Here is an 18,183-nt window from a genome sequence, read left to right as displayed (position 1 = left end):
GAACGGGGAACGGATAGATAATGCCGACTCTGGCGACATCTGTCGACGTCATATTCTACACACTATGCAATACGCGCTCTTTAAATGCGACTATTACACGATTTTTCTATTCCTCTGTATTTCTTTTCTTTGTATTGTATCGCGTGTTTGATGCTAAACATAAAACGAAATATCCTTAAAAGATATATCCAGAATATAAACATAACATTAATCGCATCGTATTTCAATATTGACGTGGTTTTTAACTTTCTTTGATAAAAAAGTGGTTAAGAATATCTTCTGCGTAAGTGGGTGGTATAATAGAAATAACGCGTAACAAATACATATTTTTATCGTTAAAAACTGCTCTACGTATTATTTTCGTGTTCGCCTATTGATGATACATAAATAAACTATTTACGTATGCAACGTGGGAATTATAGGTTACGTTCTTCAAAGAGCGTACAAAACAATATCCTATTAGTAATGCGTTTGTATTAGTAATGCAATAACGACTAATATCGAGCGAAAGCAAAAGTACGATTTACGATTATTAATCAATATGGATCCTACGGAAGATTGGAGCGGCAACTGTCAGACATCGGAAGACAATGTAACGCAAGAAACTGAAAAGCAAGATGTTAGCCAAATTGTACCTGGATATTCAAATTTAGATGATTACATTCAGGTACGACCGAACTTGCCAATGTTCTGAATGTTTAAAACTAATATTTGACCTAAACTAGAAAAATACATGTTAAATAATTATTTGTTTTAGCATGCGTTTGGAGCTATAAGATGTGGGATTAAAGCTGCCAATAATTTACCAATTGGATCAAATTTTAGTTACTATTCGTGCTTTCCCAGTTTCCTTATTGCCAAAGATGATAATATTAAATTGCTATTAAATGCTATGCAACATATGTTTGGAACAGTGGGAATTAAAAATAATATTTTGAATCGCGATGTGGAGGAAAAATTTGACCTTCTGTTGGAAATGAATGATATACTTTTGGATAGAGCTGTAAGTTTTTTTTTAAAAATTGTCTCTATAATTTTTCTTATACATTTTTTTCCCATATAAACATGCAGAATATTGTCTATTACAGAATGCATGTATGGACAAAGAATCTGGTATTACAAAAGATTCTGAAATAGAATTAGTGGTATCCCATACAAAACAGCAAACGCTAAATAGCAGTTGGAATGAACAAATACGTAGACCATTGGAGGTTTCAGATGGTACACAACCTGTACGCTTACTGACTGGTAAAAATATTCAGAGACCACAGCTAATGTTTAAAGATAAAATCGATAATAGTTTGAAACCTTGGTGTCCTAGAATTAAGGACAAACCAAATTCTTTAAAACCGTTAGCTATTTATTTAGAAGAGGACGAAAACGGCGGAGCGTTTAATCATCCGTACGAATATGAGTTAAATATGTTTGTGCCTTCCGACGATCAATTAAAGAAAACTAATCTAACAAAGCGTTATAAGTCTTTGGAAGAAACGCCATTAATAATTATCGAAAATGTAGACGACATTAAATTACTGCTAGAAGATCTAAAACAGTATAAGGAAATTGCCATAGATTTGGAACATCATTCGTATAGAAGTTTTCAAGGAATAACTTGTTTGATGCAAATTTCAACGGAAGATACCGATTATTTGATAGATACCTTGTCGTTACGATCCGAATTACACGAACTAAATGAAATTTTTACTAACCGTACGATTCTAAAAGTATTTCACGGAGCCGATTTGGATATTCAATGGCTCCAGAGAGATTTGTCTTTGTACATAGTAAACATGTTCGACACGCATCAAGCCGCGAAACACTTAAATTTACCATATTTGAGTTTAGCATATTTGTTGAAACAATATTGCAATATAGATCCCAACAAACATTTCCAGTTGGCCGATTGGCGTATAAGACCTTTGCCGGACGAACTTAAAAAATATGCTAGAGAAGACACGCATTATTTATTATACATAAAGAACATTTTAAAAAACGCTTTAATAGATATTGCTGGTGGACAATCAAATATCTTGAAAGCCGTTTACGACAGAAGTACAGACATATGCAAACAAATTTATGTGAAACCAGTGTGGACCGAAGATAACTACCTGAACATGTACAGAAAGAGTAAAAAAATGTTTAACAATAAACAATTGTACGCTTTAAAAGAATTACATAAATGGAGGGATCAGATTGCCAGAGGAGAAGACGATAGTACCGCTTATGTTTTGCCTAATCATATGCTTTTAAACATAGCTGAAACATTACCTCGTGAAATGCAAGGAATTCTAGCTTGCTGCAACCCTATTCCTCCTTTGGTTCGACAGAATTTGTTAAAATTGCACAAAATAATATTAAAAGCTAGAGAACAACCGCTTATCAAACCAGTTCTCGAAGATCTCAGACAAAGATTAACTCAAAGAAATCATATTACAAATTTAGAAGCATGGATGTATGCTCCTCATGACATTCCGAGCGGCATGGAAGCAAGAGCCGATTTACCATGTTTGTTAAATGATAATCTATCGGAAACATCGATCGCGGGCACTCTTGTAAAACATACAGTAACGGTATTCGACAGTCCGGTTACATCCGAGGATGAGGAAACAACGATAGATGGACAGAAAAATGTTAGAAAGAAAAAATTTGTTTTCGTTAGCCCATTTGAACGATACAAGCGCGTTATACCTATGGTAGCGGCAGAAGAAGCACGAGAAAGGGAAAGACAGAAGGAAGAAGATCTCAAGAAAAATGTTAAAAATGAACCACTAGAGATAACTGAAAGTAAAAAGAGAGTTTACCAACACTTTAAAGAAGTCGCTCAGATTAATGAAAATGATATCGTAACAACATCGTCGAAGAAACCATCGCAAGTTACTTTGGGTAAAATGCCGGGACGAAAAAGAAAACGAGATTCCAATATTAAGAAACAAAATGAAGGACGAGAGAAAACTAGCGATAACTTATTAACGCCAGATCCATCGTTAGCGACTGAAATTGTACAAAACGTAAAAAAAGAGCAAGACAAACCAGAATGTTTAAAAGACGAACAAAAGGCACAAGAAAGCTTAGCAAGAATTCAGAGCCAAGTTCCAAACGATGCTTTTAATTTCCGGTAAGAACGCTCAAATACACTGATGTTATTTAGTCAGTTTTACTAATTTTTTTTATAAAATTAACTAGCAACTGTTAAATTAAATGTTAATAACTTAAAAATTTATTCATAGGCAAAGAAAAAAACTCGAAAGACGACGCATATGTAAAAGATTAGAGAAAGAAGGTTTGATGCCATCGAAAAAATTTGACTATAAAACTGTGGATTTTAGTAGTTTTCAAGGAGGTAGCAAAAATATGCCTAACCAAGTAAACTTTGAACAAACAACGGTAATACCATATATGCTTTCTTTGTGTTATTATCTAATAATAAAAAATACTAATTTATCGTTTTATTCATAGAAGAAACAAAAAGACAGGAAACGAAATCGGAAGAAGCAGAAGTTGAATATATAAACTGCAATGTTAAAGCATTTATATAAAAGCAAACTATCGTGTTATACTATAATACATAACTAGATCTAATAAAAATTTTATATGTATAATATAAATTCAGAAATCATACATTTACTTATATTTTCTGTTGTATTGTGTAATGTACACAGTGTTTAATTATGACTAATATTCGAAAATGCATTGTTATATATATTTGAGACGAAAATAAATTAACTATAGAAAGTATTAATTGATTTTTCATAGCAAAACCTTTAATATATTGAGTAATATATAAATACTATACAATTATTTGATATTTAAGTACATAAATTATTTTGAAATGTCATTCCACTTGAAGTTAGTAATGATGGAATCTGTGTAATCATTAGGTCATGATTTCAGCTATTTACTGTAAACATCTATTGGAGATTCAAACATAAAGTTGTTTATTGGTGTGATTAAAAATTTTGATATGAAAAATGGTATCACTGATAATAGTATTAATTGAGCTGACATTACTTAGTAGTGCGCATAATCATGTTTTTAAAAATAATGAAAATGCGAATACAAGTTTGAACTTTGTTAATAAAAATTCGACTTACTACAGTACCAATTTCACAGACTTTTTCTTTACACTCTCAAATTCGTCAAGTTATATAGATACTCGTTCGGAATCTAAATCGAACCAAGTTGATTGCTTTGGTTTGGGAAAAACATTAGCTACAACATTAGAATGGTTTTTTATGAGTAAACCCAATGGGACAAATGCTTTGGATGTTCATTTTTTTTTATCTTCAAGAAAACAACCGCAACGTGTTCAAGTAATGGTAGGCAAACAATTTGGTTTAGAGTGGACAGACTTTGCAATTGAACGTGGTACAATCATGATAGTCCATGGCTTCTTATCGCATGGACAAGAATCATGGATTAGCAATCTAGAACAATCGTTTCTCCAATGGGTAAATCAATGTTATAAGTTATGCATATTAATTTTCTACAATCTATAAACAGTATTTGTTTATATTTTTCAGAATGATGTTAACATTATAGTTGTGGACTGGAGTACCGGTGGTAACACTTGGAATTACTACAAAGCTGCAGTTAATACAAGAGTGGTGGGATATCAAATTGCAAGGTCTATTTGATACAATTTTATAACTATTGCATTAACTATAGGACTACCCTGTAAAATGAATTTTTTTATATAGATTTTTAGAGCATATAGAGAATGCAACAATTACTCAAAGTAATTCCAATGTCAATAATTGGGGACCATTACATTTAGTGGGTCATAGTCTTGGAGCACATATTTGTGGCTTTGCTGCAAAGGAATTGAAAAAAAGACAGAGTAAATGGAAAGTTGAAAGAATAACTGGATTAGACCCTGCACAGCCTTGTTTCAAGAATGCAGATTCAACTGTGAAACTTCACAAGTCAGATGCATCGTTTGTCGATATAATACACACCAATGGCAAATTACTTTCTGAGATTGGACTAGGTTTACCAGAGCCTACTGGTTAGTTATAATTTATACATAGTTCGTAATACTATTTTTTACGTTACATTATAATTTTATCAGGTCACGTTGATTTCTACCCTAATGGCGGCAAAAGTCAACCTGGCTGCATAAAAACAGATTCGTCATATTTTGAATATTTACCAATTCCTCTTCGAGGTAAGTAGTCAAAGTCGTGTTACATCGTCGCAAACAGGGCTGTAAGAGAGTAAAATTCCGAGAACAGAAATGGTGATACACTAAACGTTCTTTCTTTGCGGATAAAAGCATGCACGCGAAAGGATAACAGCGGTATTCGTGCATAGTTAGACTCTCGTATAATACGATTAATACGTTAAGCGTTTCCTCCAACGAGGAATCGCGTTATATGGGAGTCTACTATATGTGGAAACGTTCGAGAAAGAAAAGTCGATTAGGAAACGATATAATGCGACTTTGCGATATATATTTTTTAAATGTTACGTTAATCATTATAATTTTATGACCCAACGAAATATCAATGTCTTTTCAGTAATTAATAAGTCTATATGTAGTCATGGACGTTCGTACGTTTATTTGACGGAATCTTTGATATCGGACATCAAACACAATTGCACCTTTTGGGCACATCATTGGGATTTATCGTATCGAAACTTAATAGGAATAGGAAAAGAGGCTTGCAATAAAAATGTTTGTACCGAAATGGGGATAAATGCTATAAATCATCCTCAGCGTGGAACGTTCTTTGTTGCTACTTCCAACACTATACCATTTTGTAGTAAGTTACAAATAATAGTAATACGTCGAAAAAAGAAATGAAAACTTGTAAGATTTTACCATGAACGATGTTTTTTATACTTTTTAGTTAACAATAGTCGTATTATCGACGAAGTAATAATTCAGTTGGAGAAGGATCATGAAAACGAGCTCCACGATTGATGTTTACCAATGAATTAATAATATGTATATTATTGATTTATAAATAAACGTTCTGCACTTTTAATTATTATTACATGCAATGCTTAAATTATTAACGTCTTTTAAGTGCTATTTACAATTGGATTCTAAAAAGCGAACGAGTTATGTACATTTTACAGCATTTAATTTCATTCGCGATAGCTATATAAGCAAATAATCTGCGAAATATCAGAAAAGTGTATCGATCATTCTGTTATTCTTACGTTATATTGTAGTGACTTTGACGAAATGTTTCATTAACATAGACACAATGTTATATCGTATCACGATATTCTAGCTTATATCAATACTATACATTTGTTATAAATTATAATACATGGATCATAAAGTCAGGAAACAGTACTTGGTTGTATAAATATTTTCCAGATTAAAATTCACCATTATATCGAATATATTGAATTTTCTTTGTTATTGTCTGGTGTGCATAGTCTTAACATATGCTATTATTGGCACTTTAACAATGTAAATAGGCACGTAAATAAATATCTGTTTACCAACCGATTGTCTTTTTATTTGCCAAAATTATAATTCTAGATTCTTCAACGATCATTGTGGCGAACAATTGTTCAACGCCACGCGTTAATTTCAGTAGAAAATTTTAACCCTAAGCAGTCAAAATTAACAGACGTTTATAAAAACGTGTCACACTTTCGATTCAAGCGTGCTTTGGTAGTTTCTCGATCGACTCGATCATAATCTTTCACCGTTATTCAATCGGTACATATCAATTGCAATTCTATATTTTTCGTTTGAAATTTCGATTGCAATTTTGTATCGTCGTTTCTTTCCAAAGAAAGTTTAGACACCGATGCATTCATATTTGAAGCTTAAAAGGGAAAAATTGTTGGACGAATCAGTGAATAAGTTGCACGTATGTGGCCGGAAATATTCCAGTTCGTCCTCGACACTCGCCTATCCACCAACCATCCGGTTGCTTCTGATGTACCGTTATTAAGTCTCCGGGGCTTAAACTAAGTTCGTCGTTTAGATTTGCCGAGTACTGATAAATCGCTCTACACTGTTCCGTCCCGTCGGTTTTGTTCGGTGTCACGACAGCGTCAACGTCTTGATTATTATTGTCTTCGGAATGACTACTGAACTCGTCAAAATCGCTAAAATCATCTTCATCGGGTGGATTCTCCGAGTTTCCGTCACCGGCCGTTCGATCGGTCCAGTGACGGCTCTCGGTTTCGTGATCCTTCGCAAGGTGAACTTCTATTTCGTCTTCGTCGTCCTGAAATTCAAACGATTCGTTCTTCGCCCAAGAAGGAACCTGCAAGAGAAACCATCACCCTATTTTACCTCGCGTCCTACGAAACACACTATCGTTTTAAAACTACCTTAAGGACACTTTGCTGCAAGCCTTGCTTGTCTCTAGAAACTAAAATATGTTCCGCCAAGGGATGTTTCCCTCGTTTGCTGCCTTCGACTTCCGCCAACGTTCCTCCGACTTTATACCTTGCCGCCTCTAAGTAAAGTAACATGGAACGCATCTAAAAACGATAATAAAGAAGAGAAAGAGAAGCGTATATTTCCTGAAATTCGTTGAACGGAATAGCGAGTCGAAATTTAACGAAAAGACGTACATGATGCAATTTGTCAGTGACATTCTGCGTACTCTCGTCCGCCGCGAATGCCGGCGTCGCGATGAAAGCCCTATGGAGGGTTTCGAGTCCCTCCCTTCCGCGTCTTTCCCGTTCCAAGTCCTGTCTGATCAAATGAAGAACTCTGACCAACGCCTGTTTCCGACGTTCCCTATTCATCGCCAAGGTAACATGTTCCGCGTAAAAGTCCGGTAACAATTGCTCGAAACTACATCCGTCGTTATTCTCGACTCTGCGTATAAGGTTTTTTAAGATCTCAATGTCTTGAGACACGTTGCAGTTACGTACAGGAGCTGCCAAACGGTCTGCACTCTGCAAAGAGGGGAAACTGTAGCGACGAGAGGCTGGGAGGTGGAGGTCCGAAGATAAAAGGAGCGTTACCTGTTGCAGACGGGGAGCGAGAGCTTGCAGGTGCGCCAGGTAAACGTTCGCGAGATCCTTGAGAGCGCTTAATCGTTCTTCCTCGAGAAGTTCCATTTGTTTGGCCCCTTTTCTCACTGTGCTTTCATACTCGAGCCTGGCTCTCTCGGCTCTCACGCTCACCGTGTAAAACTCCGTGTCCGCCCTACGAGACGAGTCCTCGGCCTTTCTCCTCCTCGCCTCGAGCTTGCTCGCCTCCTTCTCCGTCATATGGTGGTTCGACGATTTGTTATTACTCTGCTGACTCTGGCTGATCGATTGCAGCCTCGCCATATCTTGCAGCCTCTCGTTTTCTCGCGCGCAAGCGAAACTTTGCTTTTTACTTTTCGTCGCGACGTTGCGCCACTCGTGAAGTGACTTCCCGGCCTTATCCACGGAATTCTCCACGGATTTCCTCGAGCGTCCTTGAGCTTCCGCTACTCCTACCTACAGAGCACGCAAAACACGCCTCTTTAACTCTTCTTGCTCGCCATACTGTTCAACGATACAAGCTAATGTCTTTCTTCGATTCACGTTGATGTTAGATTGCCTTGGACGCCGGAATATTGGGAGTGGAAGCGATGGACTTCACAGTATTCTTGGTAGTGGTAGATGTTAAGGAACTAAGCACTAATGGTAGCCACTTATCACGTTCACGAGTCGATATTCGACTTTGAAATTGTTATACTTAATGCTATAATAATCGTGACTATGGAGGGAGTTGCAGGAACGAGTGTTAATATCGGTTAGAGCGAGAATGAAGAGCAACGAGCGACTTTAGCTAGCGTTGGATCATCGAGGATCGATCGAAAGTAAATAAATAGCATCTTACTCGAAGAGGTTTGGCAAGCTGTTCGCCGAGCGTGATACCCCACACTCTATGGGCTTCAGCTGCAGCCTCCATTTCCTCGCCGACGCATCTCCATGCCTCGTTCACACCTCCGCTGCTATTGCCACCTGCGTTACGAAAGACCAGCCGCGCTCAAAAACTACATTTCTTACGCCCCCGGATTTTATAGCACGATCAATAAGCCGCGAGGGCCAACAATGTCGTCTCAACTTCTTTTAGATCGACAACTGTCGGTATACCTTGATCCTTTGTACACGCCTTCGTCAATTTGTTGCTCAATTTGCTGAGACCTTTGGCATACGTTGCTTCCAGTTCCGCTCTGGAATAAAAAATAAACAAGAAGTCCTAGCCAACTAAATCTTCGACTCATCCCAGTCGCTTACAATAAACATCCAATCACTTCCGCTACGCGCTCGAACAGCAACTTTTAATCGATCGTAACTTTGGAAAGAATACTAATAAATAAAAAGAAGCGCAATCAAAGGAATACCTTTCGTGGAGGATCGATGCTAACTCCTTGCAGAAATCACCGCCTTGTTTCACGAACCTTCGAACGTCTTCGAATCCCCCTTGTCCTCCCTGCGAACAAAAAAGTAATACCGATTGATTCTGCTCCTTTTACCTCTACGGTTGAACGATCCCAGTACTTGAAGGGAACGCAGAAAATAGCGGTAACCACGCATCGTGGGTCGCGAGATGCAACATTTCTGATGTCCTGCGGTTGAATTATGGCAATTTCTTTCACCGGTGCGTCCGCGTATACTTCGGTTTCCGGAACCCAACGAAAAAAAAATTTCACGGTGAATAGCTTCCGTTTCACTCACGCGTCGATGTCTCCTCGCTTTGTTCGAGGAATGCCACATAGCACAGATTTACAATTTTTTAAACATTAGAAAAGATACGCTAATAAACGCCGCACTTCTTCTGCCGTTCAATTTTAGTTTCACGATACACGGAAACTGCCCAACGAATAACCAAAATCAATTTGCCACGAGAACGTGGACCGTCTTGCGCATGTAAACGATTCTTTAACGATGCACTTTCTCGCGCGCGATTCATTTCTTTCCGTAGTCTCGAAAGTTACAAGAAAGCACGGCTAAACTACCGATTCGAAACTAGTCGTAAACTTGTCTATCGTTAAATAACAATAATAATAGCAATGAATAACGACTACAAACGTTTCTATAACAACGATTCTGTAAAACCAAGGGAAAACGCTTATTACGTAGCCGAACATCGTTTCGAATGAAGACAGATCACTGTGGAATATAATACCGAGAGTTCCTAATTTATTATCACTATGTGTACGTGCCTATGATTCAATATTATGGAATAATTTCGTCCAAACAGCCGTGAAACAAGCAATGACACGATGTTACTTTCATATTTATCCACGGCAATTTCACGTCCATTTCGATAGTGAATGCGAATCATTTGTTTGTCGTATATATCTATACAACTTAAGTTTCAACAACTTTCACGACGGTAATGTTACTATGTAGAAAGTACCGACAAGTAAAAATTTCAAGGTTATAATATAACTAGATAAAGCTTATTTTTTAAATAAAATTCACTATTTTTTACATATTAATTTACCATTAATACCATTTTACAGAGGATACTTTCAACGTCAGATGTTTCTATGCATTTAAACTTTCATTTAAAACGCGTCGTTAGATAAAGTTTACATTTCAATTATGCGGGTGCACGAGTGTTTACATATGCTTACGAAACTTGTTCATTTTGCGGGTTTTATGCAATACCTCAACATACAAAAATGTCATCGTAAGCAAAGCCTAAAGTTTCGACTTCCATTACACTGTTAAACAAGATTTCGAAATCTAACAATTTAGCGATATTTTCCTCTCGATATTCATTGTAAATATGACGCCAGTGCAGTGGAAAGGGTTGAGAAATATGTGTCTATACGAAGCAGTGTGACGACTGTTGGGCGAAACGTTAATTGTAAATACGTAAAATGGAAATCGGAACCGGTATATTTCTTGATAAAATAAACCGGTCATCGACGAATGAAAAATTGTTAATTTTTACTTCTTTCGTCAGATATACGACGTCTGAATTTTCCTGTGCGTTACGAGCTGCGCCGCGTTTAAAATATTTTTGTTCGATAACAACCTGATCGAAGAAAATATATCGAAAATGTCATTTACAACCGGTGTTACGCCCGAATCAACCTTCCTGGTGTCTTTCGTAAACTTCTGGCTCGACGGGTTTCTGTTCAACGATTAAATCATTTTTGTAATATTCTCATTTGCTTCGACTAGCCGGCTTTAATTACACTAGAACTCTTTCTAGGCGTTAAACGTTATGCTCTTTGTAAAATATCACTTTGCAGAGGGATGGAAATATTGAACTCCTTATACGATTCTACATCGATACAGGTAACGATTAAAAAATGCATCGACGAACGATACAAATATTACCTAAGCATTCGTAAAAAGAAAACGATACAAGTGAAAACGTAAACCTAAAAATGAATCGTTTTCTACTTTCGCAATACGCAGTGGACATGTAATTCCAAAGAAGCTAGTCTGGTTATTTTTCTACCTCCTTTTAATATTAGCGTGTCCGCCATCGCAAGAGAAAGATTAATTAAGTATCGCACGGAGAAAGATCAACTTTCTTACGATCCATCTCCTTCGACAACGAACAGAGTTCTCTCCTCTAAAAATCCAACTGTCCCGTGGAAATTTCCATTCCCACAAGTTGATTCGTCTTTGATAAATCCTGATACGTGGAATAAAAAACTATATCGAGAGCATCGATGTCGAAACTATGAGAAATAAAAGGTTTATTAAAACGCGTTAGCTATTATTACGGTCGCAGAACAAATGGGCTATCGTGTGCAACAGGTGGCGTGCAATCGTATACATATGCATGAATATGCATGTAGCTCCTATATCTAAGTAAATACGAAATTTCTATAGTTTCGCTAAAAACTGTTTTGCAAAGTAGTTTGTACGATTAAAATTGTTATTTATTGGTGCACCGGGCGAGGAAATACCCAAGCACGGCCTTGGTTTGAAGATCGTTGTCAGGTGTACTACAGAATGTAAACGGATCTTCCTTTCCCTTTTACCTTCCTCGACTTCCTCAACGTAGGTTCACGCGACACGGTGAAATCGTGGAGGTCGCGGGTTCTGTCACCGTAACCATCCATTAATGCGCGTACGTATCTCGACGCTCGCACGATTCCCTGCCATGAAAAGGCATCGTTACCTCTGCTTTCTTTTTCTAAGCTAAATTTTCCACACGATTCAACAATTTCTACGATTACATCTCGTACCTTTCGCGTGCAGGCGAATATCTAATACGCGACCGCGACCGGAGAAAATAAATGCCAATGACACAGCCTGAATTCGGTGCTCCTTCATAGATCAGCGATGGGAACGATACTCTTCCGAGCCGTGATACCGTGGACGAGGTATCTGACCAACATTCTTAGAATTTCTAAATATTCTACACTAAAATACGCGTAGTTCGCTTTTTTAAACATTAAAATCGTCCAATCCGTTCAGGAGTTATGACGTTTTAAAGATTCGCACGAAATTTCGGGGTAACATTTCTGGCCAGAAATGATATTTTTGGTAAGGAATTTTTTTCTCGAAAATGGTTAGGATTTCGGGGGTATGCCTAATGACCAAAAATGACTGTAATTGACCCCCGCAATCGAAAATAATTTTTCCAAAACGATTTGAAATTTTTTTTTTTCGCCGAAAAATTTCACATTTTCTCGAATTTTTTTCTCGAAAGTGGATAGGATTTCGGGGGTATGCCTAATGACCAAAAATGACTGTAATTGTCCCCCGCAATCGAAAATAATTTTTTCAAAACGATTTGAAATTTTTTTTTTTCGCCGAAAAATTTCACATTTCTCGAATTTTTTTCTCGAAAGTGGATAGGATTTCGGGGGTATGCCTAATAACCAAAAATGACTGTAATTGACCCCTGCAATCGAAAATAATTTTTCCAGAACGATTTGAAATTTTTTAATTTTGTCGAAAATGTCCACTTTCAAATTTTCAGGTATGGCAGTCAGATTAAGCCACGAGAGTCCATAAGGTCTACTGGTATACCTTGTCTGTGGTGATATTTCACAGATTACCGAGAACTTAATCGATTTCAGCTTCAAACGTCAAACAAATGCAATCACTCCCCGTTCTACGAACCGCCTTTCTCCACCGTCATTCATTTCACCATTTACGTAGCCTTGGAACTACTCACGGTGATCAGTTTTATTCATTGGTCGAGGGTTGAATTAATCCCATCGCTATCGTGGATTCCTAAATCGTTCGGAGATAAATTAACGTCAGCAGCGAATCGTAAGCGAATAGCCAAACGGGCCGAGTGCCAAAAGTCTTGTCAAAACGAAAGTAATCTAGATGCGTATTCCTGACGATATTTTCGTTTTCGAAAATTTATCTTACCAAGAAGTACGATTCTAACAAGGAGAAATTCCGAGGCGCGTCACTGACTTTCTGGCAAGAAATAAGAAACTGAACTTAATCCGTAATTCACTGTATTCTTTCGTAGAGTAAACGTGCATCTTTTACAATTATTTTAAAGCATAGTTGTAACTTTTCTACGGTAATCTTCCGTATCGTCGATACCACAGGACTTCGTAGATACATCGAACGCAAACGACGATACTTAAAAAAGAACAAATACGCGCGAAAGAGCAACGAGGAACAAAGATCGGTTATTTTCTCCGCTCAACTTTCCCACACTTTCCATGCTTTGATCGTTGCTTCGAACAGTATTTCTATTTACTGCCCGTGCTGTACCGATACTTGGCGTGTACAGTCGTCTAAACATCCTTAGAAACGCGTAAAAAGAACGCCAAGGGGCTGTACCAAACCCTAACAATCTAATAGTCTAATTGTTACGAGATTTTAGAAAAAGGTTTTTCAATTCCATCCATGTTCGATGACTCTGGTAGGTTAACAAACAGTTATACAGTTGAGCAAGCGTTGTAGAAAAAGAATTTGATTAGTTTCTCGACATTTAGCGTAATTAGGCGCAACTGGTGTAACAAAAGGAAACGTTTCACGAAGCGAAATAGAACAATATACCTCTTCAGTCTCGTGAACGTGTAGCAGATGAGTGGAGGCCATTAACCCTCTGATTGACCCCAGCATTCTCTTCTTAATCAAACCAGCTTTTCGAGCATGATCCCTGGTCTCGATCTCTACGGTTGCATCGTCCGCCTCCTCGTTTTCCGTGTCGGAGCATAGCTTGTCCATGCTCTGGGAGACCGGAGTGGCTCGTTTCTTAGTTTCACCGTCAAAAACATCCTCGGAACCATCCACAGTTTCTCTTAATTTACTCGAATCGTTCTCCGCGTCCTCCGTGTTGCATTTCGTCGAAACGCTGCTACGCTCGGGAGAAGAGATCGCGTTCCCTTCCGAGACGGAAGTCAGACCGAACTCTTCGATCCTGGTGATCGATCCCGACTCCTGCGTCCTCGCAGTAGTTAGATCGTAGGAGGCGGCGGTTTTCCTCTTGGAAATCTTCGGAAGTTGCGCCTCCTCGGCGAGAGCGCCTACAGCCTGCAACCTCGCGTGCTTATTTACAACCTCGTTGATCTTGGACGTTTCGTCGCGCAGCCAACTTCTCATCTTGTCCCATGCTTTCCCTAGCCGATGTTTCTGCAACTGTAAGGTACCCACGCGATAGATCGTTGTCGATACAATTGCTTCGCTTTAATATCCAGACACGAAACGAAACTGAACCAATCTCCTGTGGTTGAGATGGAAAGAAAAGGATAGGAGAGACTCCACAAAATAGTTCAGAGAGGCGCAAATAAAAAAGTATCGTAGTGTCGGGATATTAAAGGGGGCAGTTGTACCTGAGGATGTCTGCTTCGACGAGACACAACGTCGTTCGAGCATTCAGGGTCCGAATAGGATCCCGACATCGAAGCGATTCCCGCGTCGTATCCGTCGCTCTCGGACATTCCGTAGGTTTTCCGTCCAGGTCTCAACGACCTCGCCGATCGTATCGCTCGATCGTTCCGTCGGTCCTTTCTTTCAACCGGTAAATCGATTTTCGTAATCGTCCGTTCGTTTGCTTTCTCTACCGTGTCGTCTCGCGTTTCGTTCGTCGAATCGACTGCCTTTTCGTCGTCCGTTTTGCCGACAAACTCCGTCGTCCTGTTGGATTCCTCCGGACTCGTGCGATCTATTTCGTTACCGTCCGCTTCCGTTTTCGTTTCTATTTCGACGACTTTCTCGACTTCGGTTTCGTTTTCGCGAACGTAGGAATTCTTAGGAAAGTCGTACAACCGATCCTCCTCGGACGAGTCTCTGTCGACTGTCGCCGGTGTCTCTTCCACGTTGGTCGTCGCCATTTCGAGCTTCTCGCTCGCGTGCAAGAAACTGAAGCTGATCGTCGGCAGTCCGTCGTCGTCTGTTTCCACCGACGTGACCGCGGTCAGTTCCACGGTGTTCTTGTGACGTTTTCGTTCCTTCGACTCTTGGTCGTCCTCCGAGCCTCCCTTTTCGCGAGACTCTACTTCCGCGATCTCCTGATTGTTTTGATAGAGTCGCTCATCGTTCGCGATGGAGAGTTCGGGTTTATCGGCCTCGTTTACGTCAGGAAACTCGTGGCAGTGTATTATCACAGGCGCCGGAACATCGTACCAGATCGCCGTGGAGTTGTCGTTACCGTTGCCGTTAGCTTTCGACGACGATAATTTTCTGACCGACTTTAAAGAAGACCACGCGTGCCTCGCTTCTTCCATTTTTCACGCAAACGATCGACCAACCGATAGATTTAACGCTCGACCGCTCCTACGAGACGTCCATAATTTCTATCTCGGATACAACGGAACAGCAAACGTTAATTAACCCACCAAATTGTTTACACGGATATCGTAACTCGTCGACTACTTTATTACTGCTGTCCTCCCGTAATTACCACTGTCGCGCTAAAACTGCCGTGTCACTCGTGTATCTTTGACCACTGGTTTCCGCATATTCGCGTTCACCGATTCACCGTGAAACAACAAACGATCGAAACTTGCGGATCGATGTTTACGCGTCGCGTCTGTCTACGCAACTGTTCGAAATAAACAGGGAATATCAAACTCTGTTTGAAACAGGGATCGAAAAGGTTCTGAAAATAACTGTTTCAAACTGTTGTGCGCTTCAGCAAACAAGTGTTTCGTTCCTATCGGTTGCAAAATATTTCTTTCAAAACGATTACTGTTTTTCTTTCTTTTTTACACGATCCTTGACGCATTGAAAACTCGTTCGATTCATCCATATTCGATCCGAAGTAGGGGAATCATCGAGATTCTCAGGGAACGAGGTACGGTCACGGCCGATCGAGAATAGTAATTTCTGACTAAGAAGATTTCGTTTGGCGTAAAAATAAAATACAGTCGAGTCGAAACGATACGTATGTATCTTGCATGGACGAACGTGCGATTTGACTACGGTTTGGCCGGATGAAACGAGCGTTTCGGGAGCGGTCGTGCGCTGTTACGTAAACAATTCTCACCGGCGATTATCGTTCAACTCGTGTGTTCTAATTTTACGATTTATCGCGTTTCCATTTTCCGTAGATTCTCTCGTCGCTCCTCTCTCCCATTCGGTTCTACGGTTTTACGCGTCGCGTTGTCGATAACACTGTCCAACAAATTTAAACATTTTTTTTCCTCGTCTGCGCAATACCTATCAGTTATCAGAGACAAATAAGACGCGCACACCTATCCATTTTACGGAAATAGTAACAGACTTTTTCTCCAGGGCTTTCTAAAATTTCTAAAGCGCGGATCAAATAGGTTTCTTACTTTAAAATTGTTTGGTAGAAACGACAAAAGACCATGTTCTAAATTTTAAATAAAAATGAAACGAAATTAGTTGCACGAGCTGAAAGGATAGTGATATCGGTTTCGGTGTAGCTTCGTTGAAACGATACTGGTATAAAGTCCTTGCAGTTACGATCGTCCACTGTGTCGCGACGATCACGCTTACGTTTTTTATTTCCGTGGAAAATTCGTTTTTGCGTCTACGTGCAGGGTACACGGAGACAAGGTACAAAGTTACGAACGATTAGTTATACCTAAATATAGACGCACCGTTTCCAACGAGATAACGTATTCGCGAATTATTAATCAGTCGGTTCGCTGTCGTCACCGTAGGCTCGCGTGCCACGAAGCACCGATGTCCGAACGAACGCATTTCGAGTGTACGCGAGCGTACAGATGGAATCGCGTTATTGTTTCAAGGTTAATTGTCCAATTATACTGCAAGTCAGAAACGCGCGTTGCACCGTTCGGTAGGTATGTACTTAATAGCAGCTGGCGAACCGTACACAGTGGTTTTTAATCGTGAACCGGAGAACCGAGAAAAGAACGACACTCGGTGTTTGTGCGACGACGTTCCAGTCGTGACTGGATTCACGCTGGAAGCCGCATTATACAACGGCGTCAAACAATTATATCCGTATTATATTGCGTACACACATATTGCACAACCGAGCAAACGGTGCACCGTACCGTACCACGACAAAAATAAGACACGTCTGCTTCGCATGAAAATTTAATCGCGTTTATGGTACCGTTCTAACAATAGGCGTTATAAATCTTCCTTACGAAAACGACACCGAACTTGTATCATTTTTTTCTGTTTTTTTTCTCTTTTTTACATGCGATGTGGAATTTTTTCAAGTTTTTCTTTTCGCGATGTTGCACAGTAGTCTGGAATTTAATTTTTAGCCAAAATTAAAATTTCTATGGATTAATTATGCCCACTTGGATTAAAAACTCACTACAAATTAGAGTCTACGTTCCTTTATTAGTATTATTCATCGGACTGTGCAACATCGATCGATCGATCGATCGCGCGCTTCGAACACGATAGAAACCGTATGATTCACGAAAAAGTATGACAGCTTGAGTCACGTGGCGGCTTGTATAAACAAGCAAATTGTTAGCTCTTCCCTGATCGTCCACGATCGATTCGATTCACGGATTCGCGGTAAAAAAAACGAAATTGTTTAAACATAAAAACGGATACTGTTTTCGTGCACGCGACGAAAATATCATCATAACTGGCTCTATAACCTTCGAAACGTAACTAATTCACTGAGAACGTTCACGATGACGCAACACCCTGGAACGAACGAAGAGTTTTTTCCGAAAAATCGGTAAACAAGCGAAATCACGTGTTCGTCGGGAGAGGATATCGCGATTAACGCCCGTGACGATGGATAATACTAAACGACAGACAGACACGATCAGAGAGATCTCTCTTTCTGTCGAAAGGGATGGATGTAGACAGAACGCGAAACGCGACGCATCGCGAACGCACTGCGAGCTGCACTCCTCGCGGTCGGAAACC

The 18,183-nt window shown here is 39.3% G+C and overlaps 3 protein-coding genes across 4 annotated transcripts; 2 read left to right on the top strand and 1 right to left on the bottom strand.

Annotated features, from left to right (window-relative positions):
- Positions 1–78: 78 nt before the first annotated feature.
- Positions 79–3,746, top strand: Rrp6 (exosome component Rrp6). Its single transcript, XM_076784426.1, has 5 exons — positions 79–667; positions 758–1,003; positions 1,089–3,115; positions 3,228–3,384; positions 3,457–3,746. The coding sequence occupies exons 1-5, from the start codon at positions 542–544 to the stop codon at positions 3,508–3,510; spliced, it is 2,610 nt and encodes an 869-aa protein (XP_076640541.1). The 5' UTR covers positions 79–541; the 3' UTR covers positions 3,511–3,746.
- Positions 3,747–3,928: 182 nt separating this feature from the next.
- On the top strand, positions 3,929–6,055 carry LOC143352140 (phospholipase A1). 2 transcript variants are annotated; one of them, XM_076784430.1, is made up of 6 exons: positions 3,929–4,448; positions 4,521–4,624; positions 4,698–5,005; positions 5,069–5,164; positions 5,646–5,762; positions 5,850–6,055. In XM_076784430.1, exons 1-6 carry the CDS (start codon positions 3,969–3,971, stop codon positions 5,921–5,923), a joined length of 1,179 nt encoding a protein of 392 aa, XP_076640545.1. In that variant the 5' UTR covers positions 3,929–3,968; the 3' UTR covers positions 5,924–6,055. The 2 variants fall into 2 exon arrangements, with proteins under 2 accessions (XP_076640545.1, XP_076640544.1); XM_076784429.1 differs by having other exon boundaries at positions 5,517–5,762.
- Nost (Nostrin) lies at positions 5,816–17,882 on the bottom strand. Its single transcript, XM_076784425.1, has 9 exons — positions 14,685–17,882; positions 13,909–14,490; positions 9,306–9,394; positions 9,055–9,134; positions 8,798–8,922; positions 7,948–8,412; positions 7,549–7,878; positions 7,303–7,455; positions 5,816–7,235 (listed from the first exon to the last, which is right to left on the bottom strand). Exons 1-9 carry the CDS (start codon positions 15,576–15,578, stop codon positions 6,816–6,818), a joined length of 3,138 nt encoding a protein of 1,045 aa, XP_076640540.1. The 5' UTR covers positions 15,579–17,882; the 3' UTR covers positions 5,816–6,815.
- Between the last annotated feature and the right edge of the window lie 301 nt (positions 17,883–18,183).

The sequence above is a fragment of the Colletes latitarsis genome, chromosome 3 (assembly GCF_051014445.1).
Source record: "Colletes latitarsis isolate SP2378_abdomen chromosome 3, iyColLati1, whole genome shotgun sequence".
NCBI lineage: Eukaryota > Metazoa > Arthropoda > Insecta > Hymenoptera > Colletidae > Colletes > Colletes latitarsis.
This window is presented reverse-complemented; position numbering and strand designations above follow the sequence as displayed.

Coding starts and splice junctions, on each gene's coding strand:
- Nost (XM_076784425.1), bottom strand. CDS start 15,578: ATGGAAGAAGCGAGGCACGCGTGGTCTTCTTTAAAGTCGGTCAGAAAA. Junction 9,135..9,305: donor GCATCGATCCTCCACGAAAG/GTATTCCTTTGA, acceptor TTTTTATTCCAG/AGCGGAACTGGAAGCAACGT. Junction 8,413..8,797: donor AGCTTGCCAAACCTCTTCGA/GTAAGATGCTAT, acceptor CGTGCTCTGTAG/GTAGGAGTAGCGGAAGCTCA.
- LOC143352140 (XM_076784429.1), top strand. CDS start 3,969: ATGGTATCACTGATAATAGTATTAATTGAGCTGACATTACTTAGTAGT. Junction 4,625..4,697: donor GTGGGATATCAAATTGCAAG/GTCTATTTGATA, acceptor TTTTTTATATAG/ATTTTTAGAGCATATAGAGA. Junction 5,763..5,849: donor CAACACTATACCATTTTGTA/GTAAGTTACAAA, acceptor TATACTTTTTAG/TTAACAATAGTCGTATTATC.
- Rrp6 (XM_076784426.1), top strand. CDS start 542: ATGGATCCTACGGAAGATTGGAGCGGCAACTGTCAGACATCGGAAGAC. Junction 668..757: donor ATTTAGATGATTACATTCAG/GTACGACCGAAC, acceptor TATTTGTTTTAG/CATGCGTTTGGAGCTATAAG. Junction 1,004..1,088: donor ATATACTTTTGGATAGAGCT/GTAAGTTTTTTT, acceptor TGTCTATTACAG/AATGCATGTATGGACAAAGA.